This window comes from Juglans microcarpa x Juglans regia, chromosome 1S, assembly GCF_004785595.1.
Source record: "Juglans microcarpa x Juglans regia isolate MS1-56 chromosome 1S, Jm3101_v1.0, whole genome shotgun sequence".
Lineage (NCBI taxonomy): Eukaryota > Viridiplantae > Streptophyta > Magnoliopsida > Fagales > Juglandaceae > Juglans > Juglans microcarpa x Juglans regia.
In genome coordinates, this window is record NC_054595.1 from 20901755 (window position 1) to 20925156 (window position 23402).

At 35.5% G+C, this 23402-nt stretch overlaps 1 protein-coding gene across 1 annotated transcript; it reads left to right on the top strand.

Moving 5' to 3' along the window:
• Positions 1-7436: 7436 nt before the first annotated feature.
• LOC121247394 (TMV resistance protein N-like) lies at positions 7437-11372 on the top strand. The gene is made up of 4 exons (XM_041145751.1): positions 7437-8048; positions 8399-9497; positions 9807-9863; positions 10041-11372. The coding sequence occupies exons 1-4, from the start codon at positions 7567-7569 to the stop codon at positions 11370-11372; spliced, it is 2970 nt and encodes a 989-aa protein (XP_041001685.1). The 5' UTR covers positions 7437-7566.
• Positions 11373-23402: the final 12030 nt, after the last annotated feature.

The window sequence follows — 23402 nt, forward strand, 5'->3', positions numbered from 1 at the left end:
TATTTAACTCTCTCTCTCTCTCTCTCTCTCTCTGTGGTTTAGCTGTATTTAACTTTAAATATGAAATTGTCACATGTTCACAGGAAGTTTCCTCCAACCCAATTCGGAAGTAAACTGTGTCCGTATACAAAATAGTATTCTCTAACCCATATTCGAAGTAAAGAACTAATCAGGGGGAAAAAATGGTCATTGCACCCATCTTCTCTTTGTCTCATTTCATTTTTCCTCTAGATTTCCACATTCGAGGCAATAAAATTTGGTTGACCTGGAAAGAAAATCCACATCCCACATGTTTGTTCCTTCCCTTTTTCCTCCATACCAAACAAGAAAAAAAGGAGTCATTCTGGTCCACTCTCCATTTTCCTTCCATCTGTCTTCATTTTTCTCCTATATGACATAACACAACCAATAAATCACTCCTTGACTACTTCCTCAGACCGAGTCTTTACATTAAATCAGTATAGCCTACTATATGCTCCTTGCTATTCTTCCTCTGTTTCTAATATGTATGGCTACTAAGCTGGCTTCTCCCAAGATGCGACAGTTTCGAGGGAGGAATTAAAGTAGCTTCTTCATCCACTTCTGAACCGGGAATGGAAGCATTCCATCCAATCCTTCCATCGTTGTTGTTGTTGTTGTTGTTGTTTACGTCATCGGGGACATATGCATCAGATTCTTTCCTCTCCATCTTAAACTCCTGCAAAGTTTGGAAACAATAAGAACATAATAAGATCATTATTTAGCATACTATAAGCAATCATTCCAGAACTGGCACAAGAGAATTACATTGATTGACTCTTTCAGATAAAAATGAAAAGAATTAATGTAACGAAAGGTAATAAAAAAGAAAAGATATGTGGGTACTCACTAAAGAAACCAAGGATTCTTATCAGGCTCATTTCAATTTTCCAAGCAAAGGGAGAAAAAGCTATAAAAAGAAAAAAGCAAAATGTTGTGTGCTTTGTTGGAACATTCGGTGAAAGACAGACAGATGGGAGAGGTAAAGACTAAGTACTCCTAATGAAGACTAAGGGTATTTGTAATGGCTTCTTCGTCCTATCATTTAAAATATATCATCAAAATTTAATTTTTCTATTTTATATATTGACTTTTACATTATACTATATATCAGTTTATCTATTTTTTCTTCATATCATTTAAATATTATATTTTTTAATATTTTTTTATTCATTTCAAATATTTTCTCTATCTATCAATAATATCCACATATCTTTTGATATTTGTAATATCTCCCCATATACAATGTCATATAATTATGTTCTATTTTAAATTAATCCAAATTTATAAGCTAAACCAAAATATAAATTAATTCAAAAAATAAAAATAAGAGATTATATACGGAAAATATTCTCAAAGTATATTATGAGAATATCCATTCTCAATAATTGTAAAAGAATATTCTTTAAGATATATTCCGTGAAAATTCATTTTCGATAATTGTGAAAGAATATTCCTAAAATATTCTTCGGTATATTCTGTGAATATCTATTTCCGATAATTGTGAAAGAATATTCTTAATATATTTTCTAGTATATACTAAGAATATTTCTTTGATTTTCTCAAAACTTCAACTATAAATAACACCATTTCTTCATAAAGTTTCACCAACATCTTCATTTCCATTTCTTTACACAATTCTTCTTGTTCTTCTTTCTATATAGTTCTTATGGATCCCGTCTCTGAGGTATTCAACTCTTCGTCATCTGTCGAGAAGTTCGAATTAAATTTAGCTCTTACTATGGAAGCAGAACGTTTGGGTAATGAAAGAGGCTCGGTATCACGTCGTAATTCTATTATGCGTCGTATATTCATTCGAAGAAATCCGTTTGAAGGCCACCAACGCCTTTTCCAAGATTATTTTGCTAAATCACCCATATATCCTCCGAATCTATTCCGCAGGAGGTTCCGAATACAACTTCATCTTTTCTTGCATCAAGCTGCAGTCAAAGTATACGAACCATATTTCATCTAAAGAAGAGATGTTGCTAGAAGACTTGGGCATTCCTCCCTTCAAAAAATAACTATTGCGATGAGAATATTAGCTTATGGAGTATCTGGTGATTTTGTGGACGAATACTTAAGGATTGTAGAAAATACAGCAATCGAGTATTTGAAAAAAATTTGTTAAGGCTGTCATTAGCATCTTCTCCAATGAGTACTTAAGATCACCAAACGATAGCGATATTGCTAGATTGCTAGCTGTTGGAGAAAGTCGTGGGTTTCCTGGGATGTTAGGGAGTGTTGATTGCATGCATTGGAAATGGAAAAATTGTCCATGTGCATGGAAAGGAATGTATTGTGGTCACATTCATGAGCCAACGATAATTTTAGAAGTCGTAGCGTCATACGACCTTTGGATATGGCATGCATTTTTTGGATTATCAGGCTCTCATAATGATATTAATGTCCTAGAACATTCTCTATTTTTAGAGAGCTCGCTGAAGGACATGCTCTAAAAGTCAACTACTCAATAAATGGAAATGACTACTTAATGAGATATTATCTTGCTGATGGTATATATCCTTCATGGTCGACGTTTGTCAAAACAATTCATGCTCCACATGGCCATAAAAAAAAACATTTTGCTACAATTCAAGAATCAGCAAAAAAAGATGTAGAACGAGCATTTGGAGTGCTTCAAGCTTGATTTGCAATTGTATGCGGACTTGCATGATTTTATGATCGACAAACGCTAAAGGAGATTATGATGGCATGCATAATTTTGCATAATATGATCGTAAAAGATGAGCGGCATTCTTACCTTCGAGTACAAGACTTCGTTCATGAACAAAACGATGAAATATCTCAAGAGCCAGTGTCCCATGAGCATATAGATGAATTTGTAAACTTCATTCAACATCATCATCACATTCGAGATCGAGAACTTCATTCTCAACTCCAATCGGATCTTATTGAACATTTATGGCAAATATATAGTCAATTTTAAGTACTTGTATTTTATATTTCACTATGTTTAGCCTAATGTTTTATTCTTGTTTTGTACAAGATGTAACCTTAATTTTCTTAATTTCACTATGTTTAGTATAATGTTATATTCTTGTTTAATGCCAAGGGTAATTTAAGATTTAGGTCTGTTCTATCATCAATAATGTTTATAATCTTTGCAAACTATTTTTAATAGTTGTTTGCTGAATCATTAGTTTTTTTTTTTTTTCGTAATGTTCCTTTTATAAAAAAAATTTGGTCACAAAACTAGCCACCAATGTTTCTTTTTACTTGGTCCCTATATTCCAAGATGCCTCCGTCAAATACATACACAAATTAAGGATATAGCTACTGAATGTGTTGTTCAGCATTCTCGAGACTTCGAAGTTCAGATTTTAGGGGCTAGGTAACTAGAGAAAACATATGGATAGAAATTCAACAAGGCATTGCTCCTTAACAATGAGTTGTCTATATCAAATAGAAGGTTTGAGACCAAGAACACTACACTAAGGAAAAATACTGCCCAGGATAGGGAAAATGAAGAGAAATAATAAAATGAGACTAAGAAAACTAAGAGATTATATTCCACAAAAATACATTCTCATTCAACATGTATAGATTCTCACGAAGGTAATATCCAATGTGGAAGAAAGTTGAATGTAAGAATTTTCATCAATAAGTTCAAATTGTTATACTCTGAACATAGTGATTAAAACAAACTCCATAATACAGTAAGTTCAGATTTTAACTCATTCATTCACATAATAATCATTCATGCTCATTTCTTCACATAATACTCTTAAATCATTCACAACTACACTTTAGTGTCCCACCATCATAATTTTCCTAACAAATAACACATTAGACTATTAAGACAGTTTGATGTGTGAATTGTGTTATGTTATATATAAAAGAAAATCTAGACTATCCACTGGCTGCATTGTGACTCAGGTTTGTGCATAGTTTTATACAAAAACTATCAAAATAATTTCCAAATGTGGCTGAATTTGTAGCTTCAAGTTTGTGCTATGTTTTATACAAAAAAACTATCAAAAGAGCATTCCCAAAAGTGGCTGCATTGTTACCTTTCTAAAAATGTTCATTTGCAACTCATACACCACCCAGTCATGGATTTGTAGGCCTTTGCTTCTCAAGTATTTTCAATTGGAGCCTACAAAAATACTCTTGCTACATTGGAGGCAAACTTGAGTTGTCAATCCTCATAATTTCCTTATCTTCTCTCTGTTGATCCAAATCAAGCCTCTCTTTTGTAAGGCAGATAAGCTCTTTCTTATCTTCTACATTCTCAGCATTTGCTCACTTTTTCTCCTATCTCATTTTAGTCACCAAATCAGCAAGATTCGAAGAAATACTATCTTGCCTCTTTCGTTTCTTTTTAGCCTTCTTTCCAATAGGTCTCTCCAGATTCACATCTATAGATAGAGATATGGTGTCTTCATCTATAGATATAAACATTGGCACATGAGCATCTGGGGTTACTGATCTTCTCTTAATTTTCACACTACCATCAGCCACAGTTTGTTTCCATTTTGGATGGTGCCTTAGAATAGTCCAACAATGAAGGAAGTTGAATGTTGCGAACTGGTTACTTCGATAGAGCTCATTTGCTTGCTCAATCTAAAAAATCATTAAATGAGATGTGAAATATATATAATACAATGTCATTTAAACAATGAAATTAAAAGATATTGTTTGTGCATCTTATCTTGTTTAGTAACCCCACTTGGAGACCTTCCTTCGATTTGAGCTAAGGCCCCACAAAACTTTTTTGTAGCATATTGGATGGTTGACCATCTATTTGTAAGAGAACTTGAACTACGTTCACAAGATGTGTGTTTCTTGTTTTTCTCATGATATTCATGTACTCTAACCCAAAATAAATGTTTAGATTGATCAACCCCATTGATCGAGTCCAAACTCATATTAAGCCACGCTGACATTAGTAAATTATCCTCCTCAACATTAAAGTTTCATTGTCTAGATTTTAATTTTCTAGCAGTAACTTGTTTTGGGTTGGGAGGAGTTACTTGAGATTCTAATTCATTCAAAGATGTGAGAAGGTAGTCATTGTAGCTTTCTTCCCCTTCCTGTAAGAGGGTAGTAAATGAATGAACTCGATGGAGTTGTGAATCCATCCTTCAAAGGAAAAAACAAAAGAAAAAAATGGGATCATGGAACTCAATAATTCTATCGATTAAAAAGTTTGTCAAATTAAATTTTAATAAGTACCACTTGTTGATTAAACTCAATTAAAAATTTTACTGATCTCAAATGGGGATAACAGGGCAGGTTAGTAGTGGACAAAAAAAGGGGGGGGGGGGGGAGTTGATTACACAAAGCCAACCAATTTTTTAATACATTTTGCTCCCAGCTATCTATACCATCAAAAAGGCTAAGCATTCAGCCCAGTAGTATCAAAGTCAACAATCTATACACCCTTCACCAACCACATCCAATTCATATATATATGAAATGAAGCGAGGAGACAGCAAGTAGAATCTCCCAGCTTGAAAATTTCCAGATGGTAAATAATAAAGCAGGCTAAACTGAAATGAAGCCAAATAAAACACCAAGTTTCAAAAAATAAATGAAGAAAAAAAAAAAATAAATAAACACCAAGTTTCAGAAATTCACCCCAAATAAGAAAATACAGGGACCCTTCAATGGATGACACTTTTAGAGCTTTTACAGCATACAAATGGTTAGCATTTACAACATATAAATTGATTTAACAAATAATAAAAGATTATATTCAGTAAGCCAACCATTTTTGTTAAGACAACCATTTAACTTCAATAAATTTCACTAAGCCAACATTTTTGTTAAGACATTTTGCTGCCTCATCTATATTCTATCTATTTCTCTTAAATGGCATATAACCGAGTAAAAGACTAAAAAATAATACATAATTAATGATAACTAGAGTTGGTTTTCAACTATAAAAAAGGCTGTACATTCAGCCCAGTACCACTTCATTCACATTATATATATACGTATATATATATGGATAATTGTGAAGAATAAAAAGGTGTGAGTTCCAAACAAGGATGCCAATCAACAAAGTAGACAAGAGGCATCACCAACTTAATTGAGATAATAGTCTTTCTGGTTGTGTTTTAAGTTTTGGATGGGAAGATTTTCAATCATGGAGGTTATAATTTCCTTTGCAGTTTTATGGAGTTATTATATTTTACTTAAAAAAAAAAAAATCCTTTGCAAAATGCTGATAGGCCTACATTTAATCCTCTTCCACCATAGTTTGAGACTCTGAAGCTTTTTCTAGTTATAAGAATGCATCATCAGTAGAGCGTATTTTAAAGAAGAAAAACATGCGACCATCCTCGTCCCTCTCAAAATCTAACAAAAAACCCTAAGTATGTGACCATCTCCAAATCTGAAGAAGAAAAAACTCCAAAAAATATCAACATGCACGAAAATCTAAGATTTTATCTACTAAAAATTATCACATAATTTATTTGAAAGAGAATAGAGAGATTGAGAGAGAAGAGGTTGAACCATACCCAAAATTCACTCGGAATAGGAGTTGCGACGGGGATAGATGGAAGATGATTAGAAGGCAACTATGGAATGATGCTTGCACTGGAAGGGAAGCAGATTTGAAGATGAGCAGAAGGTACCTGTGAGGAAGGGAAGACGCGAAATAAACGGATGAAGTGAAAATGGGATAAAATGAAATAAACTAAAACATAATAGGGAATGGAAAAGTACATAGATGAGAGAGAAATAATTAAAAATAGATTTACAACTGTAAACAATTACTGCTAGATCTAGCGGTAACACTATAGAGAAATGGAATTTACGGATGAAATAGATCATCCGTTGGACGGCTTTTTCTTACTACTTTCTTCAAAATATACAGAAATAACAGATTTACATAAGCTGTTGGGAATGCTCTAAGGACAAATTTTTCTTCGAAGTGACTCATAATGCATACCTTTTTTGACAAAAAAAAAAAAATTTGCTTATCAGTTTGAAAGTAGCAACTTCTTTGGTAATGATGCTCAGGAAATTTCATGTGAGTTTTTTTTTTTTTTTTTTCTCAACAAGATAGATTCATTCATAATTAAAACCATACTTACAAGATTAAGACAAAAATTAAATTAAATTGTACATCATCGACTAGTGCAAAGTAAAAGGAGGATCTTTTTTACTGTAAAAGTCCAACATATAAAGTGAAATAAAAAAAAAAAAAAAAAAGGTATGCATCCATATAAATTCTTAGAAGCTATCTAGTGCATAATAGAATGCATTCATAGATTCTAATTTCGATATATCTTTATAGTGTGCCAGCTGTTAAAAGAGTTCAACAAAGATTTAATTGCCATTGATTACAGACAAGACAGGATGGTCCAATCGCCACTTTTTCAGGATCATTTGCCCCTTTCATGTGTCAGGAAATTTCATTCGAGTTTAATTACACATAACAGTACTAGTGACCCACTCAAACCATCTTATCCACTTCCTTAACATAAAGCTCTCCACTCGCATGTCTCTCTGCACTCAATAACTCCTGACCCTTCTTCCTTCAAACAAGCTAGCAAGATTTCAATCTCTTCCATGGCCATCCCAAATGTCTCCTCCTCCTCTTCTTCCCCTCAACGGAATCATGACGTGTTTCTGAGTTTCAGAGGGGAAGATACCCGCAATACCTTTACCGGTCATCTATATAACGCTCTCGTTATAAAGGGGATCAAAACCTTCAGAGATGACGTGGATCTTCAGAAGGGAAACGAAATCTCCCCAGTACTTTTGGAAGCCATCGAACAATCTAAGATTTCCATCATCGTCTTCTCTAAGAACTATGCCACTTCCACGTGGTGCTTAGATGAACTCGTCAAGATTCTCGACTGTCGGAAATCAATTGGCCAAATGGTTCGACCCATTTTCTACGATGTGGGTCCTTCAGATGTGCGGAAACAGTTTGGAGAAGTGATGGATATGCATGAAAAGAAATTCAAGGATGATATGCAGAGGGTGTTGAGGTGGAAGGTGGCTCTCAAAGAGGCAGCCAATTTGTCTGGTTGGCATTTGAACAATGGGTACGATTTCAGTTTTATTAAATGCAAGCATTAATATCAAATAATTCTGATAAAGTAAGGACTCAAATACTTGAGTTGTAACGTAAACCAATGTGCTATAAGGATTTAGCATAAAACCAAATAGGTCTTTCTCCTCCTTTTCATTTCTCTCTGATTTATGGTAATTGCACTTAATTGGTTCCAATTCCTTTTTGCTGCTTTACTTTTCATTTCTTAATTCCTCTATATTTGTGGCACTAAAGAAAGCCTTGATCAGATTCTTCTTAGCGATTTCTAGATTGATCCTGAAATGCTTTTGATATGTAACAGTATATATGATTTCTAGATTGTCCTGTTTGAATGGCATGCAGGCATGAGTCCGATTTTATCCAGAGCATTGTTGAAGAGATATCAAGTGGAATATTGAAGTGCACATTTCTAGATGTTGCGAAGAACCCAGTCGGATTACATTCTCACATAGATGCCATGAGTGAGTTGTTGAGTGTTGGGTATGACGACGTTCGCATGGTTGGAATCCATGGAATTGGAGGAATAGGTAAAACAACTATTGCAAAAGCTGTATATAACTTATTTGCTGGTCAATTTCAAAGTTTCAGCTTTCTTGCTAACGTCCGAGAAACTACAAAGCGGTGCGGCCTTGTTCAATTACAAGAAACACTTCTATCTGAGACGTTGGGCAATACCAACTTAAAGGTTGGAAACGAGGATAGAGGAATTAATGTAATAAAGGAGAGGCTCTGCCATATGAAGGTTCTTTTAGTTCTTGATGATGTCAATAAGTTGGAACAACTTGAGAAATTAGCAGGAGATAAGAATTGGTTTGGTCCAGGAAGTAGAATCATTATTACAACTAGAGATCAACATGTTCTAGATACCCATGGGGTAGAAAGAAAGTACGAGGTCCGAGGATTAAGTCATGCTGATGCTCTTCAACTTCTTAGTTGGAATGCATTCAAGAAATCTTATCCTGAAAAATGGTATGAGAAGCTCATGGATCGTGTGGTTCAGTACGCCAAGGGCCTTCCCTTGGTTCTAGTGGTGCTGGGATCTCTCCTATATCGTAGAAGCGAAGCTGAATGGGAAAGCACAATATGTAAATTGCAAAAAAGTCTTCATAAAGAGATCTATGAAATACTTAAAATAAGCTTTGATGCACTGGAGGACAATGAGAAGGCTATCTTCCTTGATATTGCGTGTTTCTTCAAGGGAGAAAACAAAGATTTTGTAACTGAAGTTTTGGAAGCAAGTGATTTTGATCCAATTATTGGAATACAAGTTCTCATTGAAAGATCTTTGGTGAATATTGGATACCTAGGCCAATTGCAGATGCATGACGTGATACAATTGATGGGTAGGAATATCGTTCATAAAGAATCTCCCAACGAGCCAGGAAAGCGTAGCCGATTATGGTCTCATGAGGATATTCTCCATGTTCTTATGGAAAACACGGTAAATAGAGCTAGCGACAAAACCATTTTATCATTTTTCTTCTATCAATTGAGTCCTAATATTTTGTCGTCCACTTGTTCTATGATTTACTAGGGAACTAATGCAATTCAAGGCATAAAGCTAGATTCGTTCGGACAAAAAGATATTTTGCTGAATCCTGGAGCCTTTACAGAAATGAAAAGGCTTAGACTACTTATAATACGTAATGCACGCTTTTCAGAGGGTCCTAAAAGTTTGTCTAATGAGCTAAGATTTCTTGATTGGACTGGATACCCGTCACCATCTCTGCCCTCCAATTTTCATCCCCAGAAACTTGTTACTCTCAACATGTGTCACAGTAAAATCAAGCAATTCGAAGGAATAAAGCTGGTAAAGTTATGATCTAAATATCTTATTTCTTATCTGGAGTTTAAAATAAGAATTCAGATGCTTGGATCAATTTTTCTGGATTTAAAAAAATATATATATACTTGTAAAAATGAAATTATATGGGTAATTCTTGGAAGCTAATACAATATTGGTCCTTTCACCTTTATTTTCCAGGTTTGTGAAAATTTGAGAAAAATAAATTTTTCTTACAGTGAATACTTGACGTGCATCCCCGATGTCTCAACGATGGCAAATCTTGAGAGTTTGAATCTTAATGGTTGTGGCAATTTAGTTGAGGTTCATCAATCTCTTGGATTTCTAAACAAACTGTCTAGTTTGGATGTGAATTATTGCTCTAAACTTGGACGTCTTCCTAACCTGAAGTTGCCACTTCTTGAATTCCTAAGACTTGGTGAGGGCACAAGTATTGAGAAATTTCCAAATATTTTGGGAGAAATTCCTCGTTTAAGGCAAATTATTTTTGATAACAGTCCCATTCAAGAACTGCCTTCGTCAGTTGAATATCTCATTGGGCTTGAATTCATACAAATACATTCATGCAAGAAGCTTAGAGATCTCCCTAGAAGCATTTCTAAGTTGCCACGTCTGAAGTATCTTGGTCTTTGGGGTTGCACAAACCTTGGAAGGTTTCCAAAATCATCGTCGTTGTCATCATCAACAAGTTCGGGCTTTCGAAGTGTTGATATGAGGTTCTCTGATGGGTTTCCAGCTTTGGAAGTGTTGATCATCTTTAACTGTGATCTAGCAGAAGTTGATTTCCTCGAGAGTTTTCATTGCTTTCCCATGCTACAATATTTGGTTCTATCAGGAAACAATTTCGTTAGCATCCCTGCATGTATGATCACTAGATTTACCAATTTGCGATCCCTTAGTTTGGAGGATTGCGAGGGGCTTCGACAAAAGAATGCAAGTAGTGGTGGAAAATCCTTCATCGATAATTTAACGATGATGATGCCTATGGTATATAGATTCTGTAGAAAAATGGCAATTAGAATAAAAGTTAGAGGAGGGGAGTTACCAGAATGGTTTCGGCATCAAACTAGGGAGAATGAGATGTGTTTCCGAATGCCTCCACCTAAAAAAGCCAAGTTAGCAGGTTTGGTTATCGGTATTGTTTTGCAATTGGATGCTAATTTGTCTCCCTATTTTGACTGTATCAACATATATATCAATGGTCGAGAGGCTAGTAGTCTATACCCCAATTCTGCCCAATTAGATGGTGTCGTGTGGCTGTTTTGTTTTCCAGGTGGTGACTTGGAGGGGCGAGGTGAGACCAATGTAGGGGATGACTTTCGAGTTTCACTTGAATTTGTAGTCAGAAACATAATAGAGGACGGGGATAAATTTCATAAAAGATTGGGGGTCCATTTTCTATTCGAAAACACGGATGATGATGATGATGATCTAAGAGTGATCCGGGATTACTGTTCTAATTACAAAAAATCGTTGCCAAACATAGAAGAAGAAGAAGAAGACGAAGAATAATCGTTACCAACCAAAGAAGAAGAAGAAGAAGAAGAAGAAACGAGTGGATTTTATGATTTAGGGACTTTTAAAAAACATTCATTAAACCTTTTTATTTATACGTATCAGTGTTGGAATCTTTTATTTACACTTCGTTTTGGTTGTTTTATTATTAACTTATTTTGTGAAAAGATTGAGAGATTGATTATTATTTCGCCCATTACAAATTCTACCTGTAGTTATCATTTCCGTAACTTTTTTTTTATTATTTTTACCAGATTTCCGTACCCATTTTAATTATTTGAAAAAGTCTGGATGCAGCGTCATCTGGATCTCCCTGTATACTACTTCATACGTGAATTCAAAATAGACTGTTTAAAAGAAAAAAAAGTACATTTTGAACTTCTTCTTCCTTTGCTAGATGCGCGATTTCCCTTCTCCCCCTTCAATTTCCCTTCTCCCCCTTCTACTTGAATTTTTTCTTCCTCCCCCTTCGATTTCCCTTCTCCCTCTTCTACTTTTCCTGGTTTGCAATACGAAACTCATTGCTGTCTCAACTGGTCTGCAATACGAAACTCAGCAATACAGAGATGTACTGGATCTTCTGCAAGGCGTGAGAGCTTCTACAGCACGTCGATTCCGATTTCGTCCTAGGTAACTCGCTACTCCAATATCTCAGTCCATTTTTGCATAGATTTTGCTGTATTTGAGAATTTTTCATGGGTTTCCTTCTCACTTAAGGAAATGAAGATATTAGCCAAATATTTTTATTGATCTCGACCAAAATAACAAGACCATTCTCCATTGTAATGGCCGGGGCCTCCACTACCATATGTTCTCCTTGATTTACATTTCGGATTTACAATGAAACTCGATGTTTTCATTTTTGTTTCATTTCCTTTATTTATGGAGTGCATTTGTGTTTGTTTTATTAATGAGTAAAACTCCAATTTTTTTGAATCATAGAAAGACTTATAGCACCAGTACAAATGCATTATAATATGCTTGCTAGGTTAAATGTTTTTGTGCACCGGATACACAAGCACTATTTGATATGCATGTATGAAGAATACTTGATAGTTTGATCTGGGGAGTTAGTAAGTAGAAATCATTTAGTAAAGTGGATAAAAATGAGATGGCAATGAATGACTTGGTGAAAAGTTGGATTTTGAACTTAATTTCAATTATAATTGGTTGTTAAAATATTAAGACAAGTCTTTCTTAAACCCTTTTTATTGTTTGTTGTTTTGTTTTGTTTTTTGGCGCAAACATCTTATTATGGCCGTTTGCTAGTACTTATGTATGCTGAAGTAATGTTCTTAGAAGCTGGGGAGAGGAGGATCTGAGCAAAGTTGTCACTGAGGTTAGACTCAGAGTTACTGTTGTGGAACTGGTTAAGGTCAGTATGTAATAGTTATGAATAATTATGGTAATTTTTATTAATTCTTGGTGTTGTCTATTTTCTTTTCAATTTATTTTTTAATTTTTGTTTCTTGTTGTTTGTTTATTATCTAAATTCTGCTTGTTTTAGAAAGCATTATGTTTAAAAACAGCTCGAGGTTTGAATTTGTTTGTGTTACAAGCTAGGGCTATAAAACAAACTGGAGAACCGACTAGGACCGACTCAGACCGGCCAAAATCGGTGCAAAACAGGTTGGAGTGCGGTACAAAATTGAGAAAATCGATATCGGCATATTCAGAGTCGGTTCAAACCTGGTTCAAACTGCTGAACCGGCCGGCTAAAGAAATTAATTTTTTTATATATACTCTGTACTTAAAACGACGTCGTTCTACTTAAATTTAAGTGGAACGGCATCATTTAATCCTATAGTTGTGTTTTAAACACAACTAAAACAACGCCGTTTGATAATAAACCAAACGGCGTCGTTTTATTTATAATGTATTAAAACAAATAAGCAGAATGACGCCGTTTGGTTTGGTAAACCAAACGGCGTCGTTTCGATATCAATCCGTCTTCTTCCTCGCGTCTCAGTTCTCATCCTCTCTCTCTCTCTCTCTCTCTCGCTCTCTCTCCTCTGCAACTCTCTCTCTTTCTATTCTCTACTCTCTCAGACAAAGCTCAGTCTGAGAATCGATCTTGAACCGCCACAAAAATGAAGCATTGGCTTGCGTCGGCATTTCTCCTCCCCATCGACCGGTTTCAACCGGTTTTCTCCCCAAAACTTAAGCGTCGATCGGCATCATTTTGCCCAAAAACCGCACTGAAGGGGTTGATTTTTACCCCTATTACAAGCATCGTGTGCTGATGTTATTAAACTCTATCACATGATGTAAAAAACACCAGCAATAATAGAGTCTTTGCTTTTGTTAACTATTATAATCATGCATATGCTGAGTATTCAATGCAAAAGATGATGAAGCCACAATTGAAGTTAGGTGATAATGACCCAACCGTGAGCTGGGCTGAGCCAAAGAATGTTAATTATTTTGTTCTCTTCTTTTTATTTATTTACTTATGAGTGTTTATAGCTTCCTATCTTCTCCAAATTTAAGGAGCAACTATTTCAATTTATGTTACAAGAATGTAGGATATTATAACAATTTTTTTTGTAACTGGTGAAGAAAGCTAAATTCTTTTTTAGATAATGCTCTGCAAGTGGTTTATCTCAGTGTGCACCTAGAAAAAGATGTTATAGTTAGTAGGACTTGTAGGAGCTACATGACATTACTGCTTCATTCTTTCTTAGCTTTGTATACAATCGCACATTCTTAAGGTAGTTTGTCCCAGCTTCATTCCCAGATTTACAATGTCATTAAGGAGGGAGGAAGAACTTCAAAAGAGAGAAGAATAGATTGGGAAGAGGGAGTTGGCACTCCACAACGATCAAGCCCAGCGTTGTAGTCAAGAAGCCGACATGCAGCATGCGTGCACACTTCTTTGTGCCTATTTTCTAATATACATAGTTATTTACTTGTATTTGATATGTTCGAAGTGAAGACGACTTTGTTTTTATGTTTGATAGGATCTTAGTGTTTGTAAGTCAAGACTTTGTTGTTATATACTGGAGATTTTATTTGTAATTAGTGATCTTCAATTCTGAGACTTTATCCAGCTTTAATGTGCCACTTCTTTTTAATACAGTATGTTTCTGCGTGAAATGAACTTTCCAATAAATTATACGTTTATGGATTGCCAATAAATTACAGGTTTTTGGATTGCCAATAAATTACAGGTTTATGGATTGTCAATAAATTACAGGTTTATGGAGTTAGATTTTAAACTTTCCAGCATTGTGATGGCAGGCAGAAATGCTGCATACCTGCCTGTCCTTTTTATGACAGAGAAAGAAATACTTCCATTTTGGCCATCTACACATGGGAGCGAAAATAGACATAGAAGCAGAAGTATCCATTGCAACAAAAGTAGAGTATGGGTGTTGCTGCAATTTTTCAAAAATAAAATTTTAAAAATAAATAATTAGACCAAATATTCAAGTTCATAAAATTAAAACACATGAACTACTTTACCATCCAATGATTACCTTGTTGCTCCATGGATATGGGTATGTAGTTGGAAGAGGTCCCATCATTGGTATGGCCGAACTATACAAGGTAGCAGAACTACTCAAGGTAGTAGTGGTTGACATAGCAACAGAAGTAGAGTTCCATGGGTGTTGCTAAAGTTTTAAAAAAAATTAAAAATAAATAATTAGATCAAATATTCAAGTTCATAAAATTAAAGCACATGAACTACTTTACCATCCAACGATTACTTGGTTGCTCCATGGATATGGGGTATGTAATTGGAGAATGTCTCATCATTGGTATAGCGAAACTATACAAGACAACAGAACTACTCAAAGCAGCAGTACTTGACCTGGCAGCAAAAGTAAAGTTCCACGGGTGTGGGTTGGCACTTGGAGGAGGCACAAAAGGTGGTAATCATGCATGAGGCATTGGACTGTAGTAACTTGGAATGTAGTTTGAAAAGTCTGGATAAAGTGGTCTTAACCCGTCCTAACATATAGAAGCATAATCTTAATCAACCCAGATGGGCAGTGACTACATATATAATAAACACACATCAATTGTGTGTTGTATACAATATCTAGGTTTATGGATTAGTGAGAGGAGTTGTTATGGGGATGCATCTTCTTTCTCTTTTTCCATATTCACAATTCCTAATAGAAGTTGAAATATTTACTAAAATGTGTGAAATATCTATTGTCATGTCTCTTAATAAAAAAATCATCTCAATTACATTTGAAATAGATAGTCAATCTAATATATGGGAAAAAAAGAAGTTCAACAATATTTCAAGCTATATAAGAAAAAGAAAATATCAGATACAACATAAAAGTTGAATGTACTAACATTATTATGAGCTTCTAAAGTTGGGAGTCAAATACATCCAACAACTTCAAAAGTCAAATACATCCAACAACTTCAAAAATCTATTTTGTGGTATCCAAGAAACTTGAACCCACTTCTTGAACCTTTTCAATTGCTTTATCCACCCACTCCCATACTTTGCTCCCCACTCTCCAAAGTGGGCCCCTAGCTTATTACTTTTTGACATTCTAGTGTTGGATCTTTGACTTGAAGTCCACCACACTCACACACATACGTATATATTTAGTTACAATAATCTTTAATTTGTAGTATTTTTAGTTTTAGTAGTGGCCCGATGGCCACCTCCAGAGTCTCACATTTTTTTGCACATTTCATAAACAGAGATGTCCTTTGAAAGGTATTTTGTCAAAAACTACACCACAAAGCCATTTGAAATGGAAAAATGTTAAATATCCTACCTTAATTATCATCTCCAAAATGTGGTAATATTTATTAATGTTTGATTTTATTTTGGAAAATAATAAAATTCTAGCTGATTAAATGATTATTGAGTAGCACTATATCAATACCCAAATTAAGCACAGTGCAATAATGATGATGATGATGATGATAACGCATAAACAGGGAGTCTGCATCGGAGCTCCACTTCTAAAGGAGTTAACAAGTAAGAACGCAATCACATGTGGTACATCACACATTTGGGAGGCTTCACCGAAAGTAAGAAAAGAATAAAAAAATAATGGAGGCTTCACCGAAAGTAAGAAAAGAATAAAAAAATAATCGGCAACCTTTACCAAGAAAGAAATGAGCTGACTTAGGTGAGAGAAGAGACTATCTAGTTCTTGGGGAGACTGAGATTGCAAGCCCAAGTGTCTTCTTCGTTTTCTTTGGAATTTTGGAACCCTATACGGTCACCATTTTCTCTCTTCGATTGTCTCTTACGTTTTTTTTAATAAAATGCGCCACATCAGCATGGTGCACAGGGACTCTGCGTCCGTATGCCTGTATGTAGCGAGATTGTAATTATTTATTTCGTGTCTCAAAAATTTGTAACATTTGTCTGCTCTGGTATTGTAAGGAGTAATGTATAGGCAATTGAGTTCATTATTTTCTATCAGTTTTTGATATTTTTTACATCATGTGGTACACAGTTTAAACTTTGTTTTCCAAGTCTATGTTATAAAAAAAATTTAAATTTTTAAACTTTTTTAATTATAAATCAATTTTTGTCTTATTAGTGACGTGGAGAGTGAATCTTTTCCTCTAAGTTAATTATAAGTAAAAGAATTAAAAACAAAGTAATATTAGATACAGTCCTAATTAAGGTGTGCAAGCCCCACATACTTCTTTTGAAAAAAATGGATAAATCTAGTATCTATATAAAAAAATTATTTTTTAATGGTGAACTCAACATTTTCAGAAAAAGTGCACAAAACTTGCACATGTTGAGTACTATGGATTTTGGTCCACACCGCTCGAGCAGAGTCATTGGCCGCTCGAGTAGAGGCAAGTCAGAGAGTTTGCTTAAGACTGCTTGACAGTGAGCTCGAGAGGAGGCAAGTCTGAGAGTTCGCTGGAGTCCTGCTTGACAGTGAGCTCGAGTGAGACACAAATTCTAGTGTTCGCTCGACACCCCGCTCGGGCCAATGTTAATTTGGCCGTTCGCTCGAGGTGCGCTCGATAGACCGCTCTAGAGAAGAACACAGATTTTGCCAATTATAGTTTCCAGCGTCATTTGCTATAAATATATCATATGTCTTGCACGACCTTAAACATATTTTGAGAGAGAACAATTGTCTAGTGAGTATATATTGTGTGAGAAAGCAAAAAGCCCTAGAAGTGTGAGTTGAGATTGATTGATTGTAATCTCCTCTGCTTAATAAGATTTCTGCAGCTTTGTGGATGTAGGCAATTTGTCAAACCATGTATATTATGTGGCGTGTTCTAGATTGTGTTGCTTTTACTTTATTTGTCATCGTTTGTGTTAGGGCTGAGCAAAAATCCGACAATCCGACTCCGAATCCAGCTCCGCTCCGGCTCCGCTCCGACTCCGACTTGTCGGATTCAGAGTCGGAGGTTTTTTCCTCTTGAAAGTCGGAGTCGGAGTCGGATTCGGATTCACTGATGATCCGACTCCGACTCCGATCCGATCCGACTCCGATCCTCCGCCTCCGCCTCCGCCTCCGATTTTATACATATTTTATAAAAAGATGTGTTTTTCTATATATTAATTATTTAAATTTTATACAACTATATCTTATATAGTTAGTTAAACTCAATAATATACAAGTTAAATAATATATTTATACTATAATATATAGACTAAATTGACTAATAATAGTTTAGTATATGACTATAATATACTATAAACACTAAGATGCATAATAACATCAACATGTAATATTGTAATACTAATGAATAAACACTAATCTATAAATTTATAATAACATATAATACTAATGGATAATAACTAAAGTATTATTCATATAAATTACTAATAGTATTAATTACTATATATAAATTAGTAAACCACTTTAAGCCTATATATAAATTACTATACAAATCACTATAGTAAATTACTAATATATAATTATGTTAATCACTATAACTAATAGTAATACTAATATAGACTATAGTTATAACTTATAGTATTATAACTATATTAAATCACTATAACTTATACTAATATAGTTATATTACTATAGGGTACTATTAAGTTATTAACTATAGTGATATACTAGTATTAGTCATTAGACATTAGTGTACTAATACTATTAGTGATATAGTTAGTATAATATTTATACTAATACTATTATATAGTTATACTAAATTAAAATCACTATAGCAAATACTAATATATAATTATGCTAATCACTATAACTAATAGTAATACTAATATAGACTATAGTTATAACTTATAGTATTATAACTATATTAAATCACTATAACTTATACTAATATATTATATAGTTATACTAAATCACTATAACTAATACTAATATAGTTATACTAATCACTATAACTATATATAGTATTAATATCATTGTTAGTATAATATATATTATTAATAATAACTAATACTAATATAACTATTAGTATAACTAATATTAATACTAATACTAATATACTAATACTATTAGTGTATAACTAATATTTATATATATTAATATATATATATATATATCATGTATAAGAGATTAGAGATTTAATATATATATATATAGCAAGTATATTAGTGTATTACTAATATTTCATATATGGTGCATTTATTTAATATTCATATATAATAATATATATCATATTTTTTTTTTATGAATCTTCATTTATATATTTATATATAATATATATAAAATAGATTAGTATTGTATAGTACAATACGGCGCCGTTTCTACTTGTTAATTAATCCTTTAGTGAGGGTGCCCGAGTTCGGAGTTCCATTTCGGCATTTCCCCCTCTTTCATCTTCAGTTCTTATTTCTTCTGTCTTCATCTTCAATCTAGCCCTCCCCTCTCTCCGTCTCGCACAGCGCCGCAGGCCCGCAGCCCTCCCCTGAGTCCCCTCCCTCTTGCAGGCTTGCAGCCCCTCCCTCGCGCAGCTCCTCTCTCAGTCTCTCGCAACTCCTCTCGCGCAGCCCCTCTCTCGCGTAGCCTCTCTCGCAGTTTCCCTTGAAACCCTAGGTCCCGCGAGTCTGTGACCCGTCGTCGCCTTCGATGGCCTCTTGAGGTGTATTGAAGCTGTGCAAACACGGAACACCGTCCCTCGAATTCGATCATAGATCAATCACTTCCCATTGAAGATTCGGTAGGTTATCCAAAGTCCAAACCCATGTCTCTGTTTTTGGTAATGTTGATTTTTTCTATGTTTATTTCCAGATTTGGCATTATAGTTTAATACATAACAAAATGATCTCCATAATTTTACGTGTAAACCAAGTGAGGAATTTTGAAATGAAAAAATCCGACTCCGCTCCGACTCCGCTCCGACTTGTCGGAGCGGATTCGGAGTCGGATTCTGTACGTGCGGAGTCAGAGTCGGAGGTCGGATTCGACCTCCGACAAAGTCGGAGTCGGAGTCGGAGGGCCCAACCTCCGACTCCGAAAGGGTCGGTGCTCAGCCCTAGTTTGTGTGTGTGTTTTGCACAACATTTTACAATAACTGGTATCAAGAGCCAATATCTGATCTAAAGGAGAATGATGGCTGGAGATAAAGTCATTACACCCAAGATCGAGAAGTTTGACAGCACTGATTTTGGGTACTAGAAGATGTAGATTGAGGATTATCTCTATAGAAAGAGGCTCTATCTTCCACTGTTGGGTAAGAAGCCGAAGAGTATGGATGATGCTGAGTGGACCCTGTTAGATCGACATGTTCTAGGGCTTGTTCGGCTGACCTTGTCCAAAATAGTGGCACACAATGTCAGTAAGGAGAAAACTACAGTGGATCTCATGGAGACTTTGTCAAGTATGTATGAAAAGTCATTTGCGAACAATAAAATGTACTTGATGAAGAAATTATTCAATTTGAAAATGTCAGAAGATATGTCTGTAGCCCAACTGTCTTATGTAGATATTGAGTTTGATGATGAGATCAGAGCGTTGCTTTTGTAGGCATTGTTGCAAATAGTTGGGAGACCATAAGGATGGTTATGAGTAGTTTAGCTGGCAAAACAAAACTGAACTACGATAACATACGGGACATGGTATTTGCTGAAAAGGTATGTAGGAGAGACTCAGGTAAGTCCTAGGGTTCTGGATCGGCCCTGATTGTTGACAATAGAGGCAGGACATGATAGGTCAAACTCCAAGAGCAGATGGAAGAGTAAGACGAGATCTGGGTAGCAGATCACGTGCTGAAGTTTTGGCAAGTCGGGTCACATCAAGAGAAATTGCAGGAATCAAGAAAGTGTTAAGGATGATGCTGTGAACGTGTGGCAGAAGAAATTCATGATGCCTTACTTCTTGTAGTATACAGTCCGATTGATGATTGGATGTTGGATTCAGGCTTCGTTCCATAGCACCTCATATCAAGAAATCATGCAAAATTATGTTGCTGGTGATTTTGGGAAGATGTATGTGGCTGATGGAGAGACATTGGATGTAGTGGGAGTAGATGATACGCACATCACACTTCCAAACAGGAGCGTGTAGAATTTACAGCAAGTCAAACATATTCCAGGTTTGAAGAAAAACTTGATCTCTGTGGGATAGCTTGATGACAACAATTTTGCAGTAGCGTTCTCTAAAGGAGCTTGGAAGATCACTAAGGGTGTGCTGGTCTTAGCGCATGGTAAGAGATCTAACTCTTTATATTTAACATCAAGGTCTAGTGATGTCCAGGAAAATACAAGAGTGCCAAAAGGCAGGCTTGATCACGCGAAACATGTGAGGAAGCCAAAGGGAGTTAGCTTTGTTGTTCCTCATGAAAGCCTGGGAAAGTTGGCTAAGGTTACCAAGGTCGGTTTGAGACCGGATACTCCTAGTACAGTGGGAGTTGTGAGCTGCCCAGTGGATGTGCTGACTAAGAGCAATGTATGTGGAAGACTAAAATCGGGCTTGACTTCAATACGTCTTCTAGCTTGAAGACAGGAGCTATGAGCTACAGAAATAATAGGGCTTGGCTGGAAACAGTGGCTGGCATGTGGAGGATATTATGTTTGCCTCCGCTCGACAGTGAGCTCGAGCAGAGGCAAGTCTGAGAGTTCGCTCGAACGAGACATAAATCCTAGTGTTCGTTTGACACCCCGCTCGAGCCAATGTTGATTTGACCGTTCACTCGAGGCACACTCAATAGGGCGCTCGAGTGAAAAACGCAGATATTGCCAATTAGGATTTCCAGTATCGTTTGTTATAAATATATCATATTAGACATGTCTTGCACGGCCTTAAACATATTTTAAGAGAGAACAATTGTCTAGTAAGTGTATATTGTGTGAGAGAGCAAAAAGCCCTAGAGAGTGCAACTTTAAATTGATTGATTGTAATCTCCTCTAGTTAATAAGATTTATGCAGCTCTGTGGATGTATGGATGTAGGTAATTTGCTGAACCAAGTATATTGTGCGTTGTGTTCTAGATTGTGTTGCTTTTACTTTATTTGTCATCGTTAATGTGTGTTTTGCACAATATTTTATAATAGCACACTCTAAAACTATAAATATTATTTTTTAATTAAAAAAGGAAGAAGTTGATATTGGATGGTTGGAGGAGAAGTCTGAACCATTTGGTTTAGTGAAGCTCTTGTGACCAAATGGCTCACTGCTTAGCTTGCTCACACTTATCCCATTGCCTGCCCGATCGAAGTGAACCCATGGGCAATTGGCATGGTCTCTCTGCTTTCAGCTAATTCTTTGAATCGGTGGAGCATTAATTGCCTTAAGCTTACGTTTGGATAGTTAATTGATCTCAGATAATCTGTAAATAGTAATAAAAAATGATAAAAATTAATGATTAAATATTGAATAATAGTAAATAATAATAAAAAGTAATAAAAAGTAGATGAAAAGTAATGATAAAATATTGAATACCCAAACAAATTAAGCAATTATCAACAAGCTTCAAGAATGCCACATCCACATCTTCAATACATAATATATTATATATATATATATATATATCCTTATACTTAAAAGCATCTATTGCCTAATCAACAGTATGAACAACAATGAACAGTATGAATATTTTACGCTTTTCTTCTTCATTCTTCTCTACATCCTCATAGCAATATACTTTCCAAAATACCACAAAATCACCACAACGGATCACAAAATCACCACAACAGATCATCACAAAATTACCACAATAGATTACAAAATTACCACACAAAATCACCCCAACAGATCATAAAATCACAGCAAGCACAGTCCAAACTCATTGTAAATCATTTCAAAATCACCGTAGGATGATCACAAACTCATCGTAAATCATCCTAATTCTACAAAATCACAAAATATACAAATTTACAAAATCACAAAATGGGAGAGGTAGAGGCTCGATTGGGCATGGAGGAGCCAAGAAGGTGCCATGGAAGGCTAGTGGTGGCATCGTGGGCTGTAGGCGGTGGATCTAGGCCGTCGTGGTGGTGCGGTGGCGTGGGCTTGGCTAACGGCGACGCTACAGGGAGAAACCCGTGCATGTAGAGGCGTTGTGTGGAGGGGCTAGGGAAGAGCTACAGGCGCTGCGAGAGGTGGCTATCGAATCTCATGGGAGGAGCTACTCACGGGGGCGCAGTGGCAGCGCGATGGAGGGAAATCAAAGGGAGAGGAAGAGAGGGCTACGGGCTTCGGCCTGTTGCGGGGAGAGAGAGAGAGAGAGAGATCTGTGGGGAGGAGATAGGCGTCAGGATGGCCGCAGGTGATTGGGCTTGGTGGTGACGCGACAACGGAGGCTGGTGGCGCTGGGAGGAGCCAAGGAGAAGAGAGATCGAGAGAGGGGCATGCGGCTGGAGGGAGGGAGCAGAGACAGAGAGGGAAGAGGGAAAAGTTAGGATTTGGGCCTTTAAATCCCAACCCTTCATCTTGAATCTCTAGATTTGATTCAACGGTAAATCAAATCATATATTTAAATAAACTTACTTAAAATAGATAATTAAAAAATAAATATCATATCATACATTTAAAATCAACTTTAATTTATAAAATACTAATCTTTTATCATTAAATAAATTATGAAGTTTTGCTAAATATTTTTAAGAAAATAAAACTATATAAATAATTAGAGTTTTTAACATAATTTAAATATCAT

Coding starts and splice junctions, on each gene's coding strand:
- LOC121247394 (XM_041145751.1), top strand. CDS start 7,567: ATGGCCATCCCAAATGTCTCCTCCTCCTCTTCTTCCCCTCAACGGAAT. Junction 8,049..8,398: donor GGTTGGCATTTGAACAATGG/GTACGATTTCAG, acceptor AATGGCATGCAG/GCATGAGTCCGATTTTATCC. Junction 9,864..10,040: donor AGCAATTCGAAGGAATAAAG/CTGGTAAAGTTA, acceptor TTTATTTTCCAG/GTTTGTGAAAATTTGAGAAA.